This window comes from Laccaria bicolor, genomic scaffold (assembly GCF_000143565.1).
Source record: "Laccaria bicolor S238N-H82 LACBIscaffold_48 genomic scaffold, whole genome shotgun sequence".
NCBI lineage: Eukaryota > Fungi > Basidiomycota > Agaricomycetes > Agaricales > Hydnangiaceae > Laccaria > Laccaria bicolor.
Genome location: NW_001889919.1, coordinates 569 through 5,259, shown reverse-complemented (window position 1 = coordinate 5,259; position 4,691 = coordinate 569). Strand labels below are relative to the sequence as shown.

General features: G+C 43.6%; 1 protein-coding gene across 1 annotated transcript in view; it reads left to right on the top strand.

Moving 5' to 3' along the window:
• Positions 1-591: 591 nt before the first annotated feature.
• Positions 592-4,691, top strand: part of LACBIDRAFT_333146 (uncharacterized protein) — a gene marked incomplete at both ends in the record, with an annotated part of 4,533 nt that continues 433 nt past the window's right edge. Inside the window, 22 exons of the mRNA XM_001887818.1 lie at positions 592-669; positions 843-853; positions 970-1,077; positions 1,220-1,234; positions 1,286-1,314; positions 1,342-1,391; positions 1,631-1,708; positions 1,909-2,022; positions 2,066-2,179; positions 2,223-2,335; positions 2,387-2,492; positions 2,536-2,649; positions 2,693-2,806; positions 2,850-2,963; positions 3,044-3,120; positions 3,202-3,277; positions 3,550-3,580; positions 3,643-3,737; positions 3,792-3,905; positions 4,106-4,219; positions 4,263-4,376; positions 4,420-4,533. Coding sequence (XP_001887853.1) covers positions 592-669; positions 843-853; positions 970-1,077; positions 1,220-1,234; positions 1,286-1,314; positions 1,342-1,391; positions 1,631-1,708; positions 1,909-2,022; positions 2,066-2,179; positions 2,223-2,335; positions 2,387-2,492; positions 2,536-2,649; positions 2,693-2,806; positions 2,850-2,963; positions 3,044-3,120; positions 3,202-3,277; positions 3,550-3,580; positions 3,643-3,737; positions 3,792-3,905; positions 4,106-4,219; positions 4,263-4,376; positions 4,420-4,533 — 1,893 coding nt within the window. The remainder of the gene's footprint in view (positions 670-842; positions 854-969; positions 1,078-1,219; positions 1,235-1,285; positions 1,315-1,341; positions 1,392-1,630; positions 1,709-1,908; positions 2,023-2,065; positions 2,180-2,222; positions 2,336-2,386; positions 2,493-2,535; positions 2,650-2,692; positions 2,807-2,849; positions 2,964-3,043; positions 3,121-3,201; positions 3,278-3,549; positions 3,581-3,642; positions 3,738-3,791; positions 3,906-4,105; positions 4,220-4,262; positions 4,377-4,419; positions 4,534-4,691) is intronic.

The following is a 4,691-nucleotide window of genomic DNA, read 5'->3' as shown; positions in this document are numbered from 1 at the left end:
ATGGCACTGCCAGAGCAATGTATTCTTTTTAAAATGGCACCGCTGGCACAATGTATTATTTTTTAAAATGGCACCGCCGGCACAATGTATTACTTTTTAAAATGGCACCGCCGGAGCAATGCATTTTTTTAAAAATGGCACCGCTGGCACAATGTATTATTTTTTAAAATGGCACCGCCGGGGCAATGTATTACTTTTCGAAATGGCACCGCCGGAGCAATGTATTTTATTTTATTTCAAAAATGACACCGCCGGGGCAATTGTTTTTTTTATTAAAATGGCACCGAGGCAATGTATTCCTCTTTAAAACACCACCACTGGAGCAATATGCTCTGCCTTTGAAATTGCTCTGGCAGAGTAGTACTTGCATATTTTTTAGAAATACAAAAATCATGTTTAGGGCAAAGAACACTAGAATTAAACAGACAGTTGATACATATGATTACTAGTAAATGGGTGGTACTGCTGAGGTACTCTTGTTTACTTCTGCATATGTTTTCTATGGGGGGACTGAGGGGTGGATTCTATAGGGTTAATGAGGATCATAGGATTGTAGTAGGGTTTTAAAATTTATGTAGGATTGCTCTAGGAATGGAGGTAGGATTGGAAGTAGGATTGGAGGTAGGATTGGAAGTAGGATTGGAGGTAGGATTGGAAGTAGGATTGGAGGTAGGATTGGAAGTAGGACTGATGTAGGATTGGTTGTAGGAATGGAGAGAGGAATGGAGGTGGGAATGGAAGTGGAAATATTTGTGGGAATGGAGGTAGGAATGGCCGAAGAAATGGATACAATGTGATATGCATGTGTGCAGTACTTTTGCATAAACAAATTTGTATGCAAGTGCCTGCATCTGTGTGTTGGACTAAGCTGAACAGATTATTGGACGCACAAAACGTGCCCAGACACGTGACATTTGGATGAGTATTGGGCAAGTTATGCTGCAATTAATATTATATGCACCTGAGCAGTACTTGTCAATTCGTTCTATCCCATGATGCTGCCTGCGTCTCTCTGTTCGTCCAAGACGAACGGGTTATTGGACGCACAGAACGTGCCCAAACGCGTGACATATTTGAGTGAGTATTGGGCAGGTTATGCTGCAATCAATATTATACGTGACTGAGCAGTACTTGTCAATTCGTTTTTTCCCACGTAGCTGCCTGTGTCTCTCTGTTCGTCCACGACGAACAGGATATTGGACGCATAAAATGTGCCCAGATACGTGACATTTGAGTAAGTATTGGGCAAGTTATGCTGCAATCGATATTTTACACTACTGAGCAGTATGTCTGAATTTATTTTTTCCCGTGTTAGTGCGTGTGTTTCTCTGTTCGTCCAAGACGAACGGGCTACTGGACGCACAAAAGGAACCGAAACACGTGACATTTGTGTAAGTATTGGGCAGGTTATGCTGCAATCGATATTATAAGCGACTGAGCAGTAATTGTCAATTTGTTTTTTCCCACGTAGCTGCATGTAGTGCCTCTCTGTTCGTCCACGACGAACAGGATGTTGGACGCATAAAACGAGCTCACGAATGTGACATTTGAGTGAGGATTGGGCAACTTATGCTACAAGGATGATTTATGCAGCTGAGCAGTACTTGTGAATTCATTTTTTCGCATGAAGTTGCCTGCACTTCTCTGTTCGTCCGACGACGAACAGGTTATTGGACGCACAGAACGTGACCAAGAACGTGAGAATCGAGTGAGTATTGGGCGACTTATGCTGCAATCGATATTTTATGTAGTTGTGCAGTACTTGTGCAGAAGCAAAGCTGCATGCAAGTGCCTGCGCTTCTGTGTTCGTCTGCGACGAACAGGATCTTGGACGCACAAAACCAGCCTACGAACGTGATATTTGAGTGAGGATTGGGCAAGCTATGCTGCAAGTGATATTTTATGCAGCTGAGCAGTACTTGTGAATACGTTTTTTCGCATGAAGGTGCCTGCACTTCTCTGTTCGTCCGAGACGAACAGGTTATTGGACGCACAGAACGTGACCAAGAACGTGAGAATCGAGTGAGTATTGGGCGACTTATGCTGCAATCGATATTTTATGCAGTCGTGCAGTACTTGTGCAGAAACAAATGTGCATGCAACTGCCGGTGGTTCTCTGTTCGTCCCAGACGAACTGAATATTGGACGCACAAATCACACCCAAGAACACAATATTCGAGTGAGTATTGGGTGACTTATGCTGCAATCGATATTTTATGCAGTCGTGCAGTACTTGTGCAGAAACAAATGTGCATGCAACTGCCTGTGGTTCTCTGTTCGTCCCAGACGAACTGAATATTGGACGCACAAATCAAACCAAGAACGTGAGAATCGAGTGAGTATTGGGCGACTTATGCTGCAATCGATATTTTATGCAGTCGTGCAGTACTTGTGCAGAAACAAATGTGCATGCAACTGCCGGTGGTTCTCTGTTCGTCCCAGACGAACTGAATATTGGACGCACAAATCACACCCAAGAACACAATATTCGAGTGAGTATTGGGTGACTTATGCTGTAATCGATATTTTATGCAGTCATGCAGTACTTGTGCAGAAACAAATGTGCATGCAGCTGCCTGCACATCTCTGTTTGTCCCAGACGAACAGAATATTGGACACACAAATAAAACCCAAGAACACAATATTCGAGTGAGTATTGGGTGACTTATGCTGCAATCGATATTTTATGCAGTTGTGCAGTACTTGTGCAGAAACAAATCTGCATGCAGCTGCCTGTGGTTATCTGTTCGTCCCAGACGAACTGAATATTGAACACACAAATGAAACCCAAGAACACAATATTCTAGTTAGTATTGGGTGACTTATGCTGCAATCGATATTTTATGCAGTTGTGCAGTACTTGTGCAGAAACAAATGTGCATGCAACTGCCTGTGCTTCTGTGTTCGTCCCAGACGAACAAAATATTGGATGCACAAATCAAACCCAAGAACGCAATATTCGAGTGAGTATTGGGCAGGTTATGCTGCAATCAATATTATACGTGACTGAGCAGTACTTGTCAAGTCGTTTTTTCCCACGTAGCTGCCTGTGTCTCTCTGTTCGTCCACGACGAACAGGATATTGGACGCACAAAATGTGCCCGGATACGTGACATTTGAGTAAGTATTGGGCAATTTATGCTGCAATCGATGATTTACACTAGCTGAGCAGTATTGTTAATTTATTTTTTCCCATGTTAGTGCGTGTGTTTCTCTGTTCGTCCAAGACGAACGGGCTATTGGACGCACAAAAGGAACCCAAACACGTGACATTTGTGTAAGTATTGGGCAGGTTATGCTGCAATCGATATTATAAGCGACTGAGCAGTAATTGTCAATTTGTTTAAGCCGCATGTAGTGCATGTGCTTCTGTGTTCGTCCGCGACGAACAGGATGTTGGACGCATAAAACGAGCTCAGACATGTGACATTTGAGTAAGTATTGGGTGACTTATGCTACAATGGATGATTTATGCAGCTGAGCAGTACTTGTTAATTCATTTTTTCCCACAATGTTGCCTGGGTTTCTCTGTTCGTCCACGACGAACAGATTATTGGACGCACAAAACGTGACCCAGAACGTGAGAATCGAATAAGTATTGGGCGACTTATGCTGCAATCGATATTTTATGTAGTTGTGCAGTACTTGTGCAGAAGCAAAGCTGCATGCAAGTGCCTGCGCTTCTGTGTTCGTCTGCGACGAACAGGATCTTGGACGCACAAAACCAGCCTACGAACGTGATATTTGAGTGAGGATTGGGCAAGCTATGCTGCAAGTGATATTTTATGCAGCTGAGCAGTACTTGTGAATACGTTTTTTCGCATGAAGGTGCCTGCACTTCTCTGTTCGTCCGAGACGAACAGGTTATTGGACGCACAGAACGTGACCAAGAACGTGAGAATCGAGTGAGTATTGGGCGACTTATGCTGCAATCGATATTTTATGCAGTCGTGCAGTACTTGTGCAGAAACAAATGTGCATGCAACTGCCTGTGGTTCTCTGTTCGTCCCAGACGAACTGAATATTGGACGCACAAATGAAACCCAAGAACGTGATATTTGAGTGAGGATTGGGCAAGCTATGCTGCAAGTGATATTTTATGCAGCTGAGCAGTACTTGTGAATACTTTTTTTCGCATGAAGGTGCCTGCACTTCTCTGTTCGTCCGAGACGAACAGGTTATTGGACGCACAGAACGTGACCAAGAACGTGAGAATCGAGTGAGTATTGGGCGACTTATGCTGCAATCGATATTTTATGCAGTCGTGCAGTACTTGTGCAGAAACAAATGTGCATGCAACTGCCTGTGGTTCTCTGTTCGTCCCAGACGAACTGAATATTGGACGCACAAATGAAACCCAAGAACACAATATTCTAGTTAGTATTGGGTGACTTATGCTGTAATCGATATTTTATGCAGTTGTGCAGTACTTGTGCAGAAACAAATGTGCATGCAACTGCCTGTGCTTCTGTGTTCGTCCCAGACGAACAAAATATTGGATGCACAAATCAAACCCAAGAACGCAATATTCGAGTGAGTATTGGGCAGGTTATGCTGCAATCAATATTATACGTGACTGAGCAGTACTTGTCAAGTCGTTTTTTCCCACGTAGCTGCCTGTGTCTCTCTGTTCGTCCACGACGAACAGGATATTGGACGCACAAAATGTGCCCGGATACGTGACATTTGAG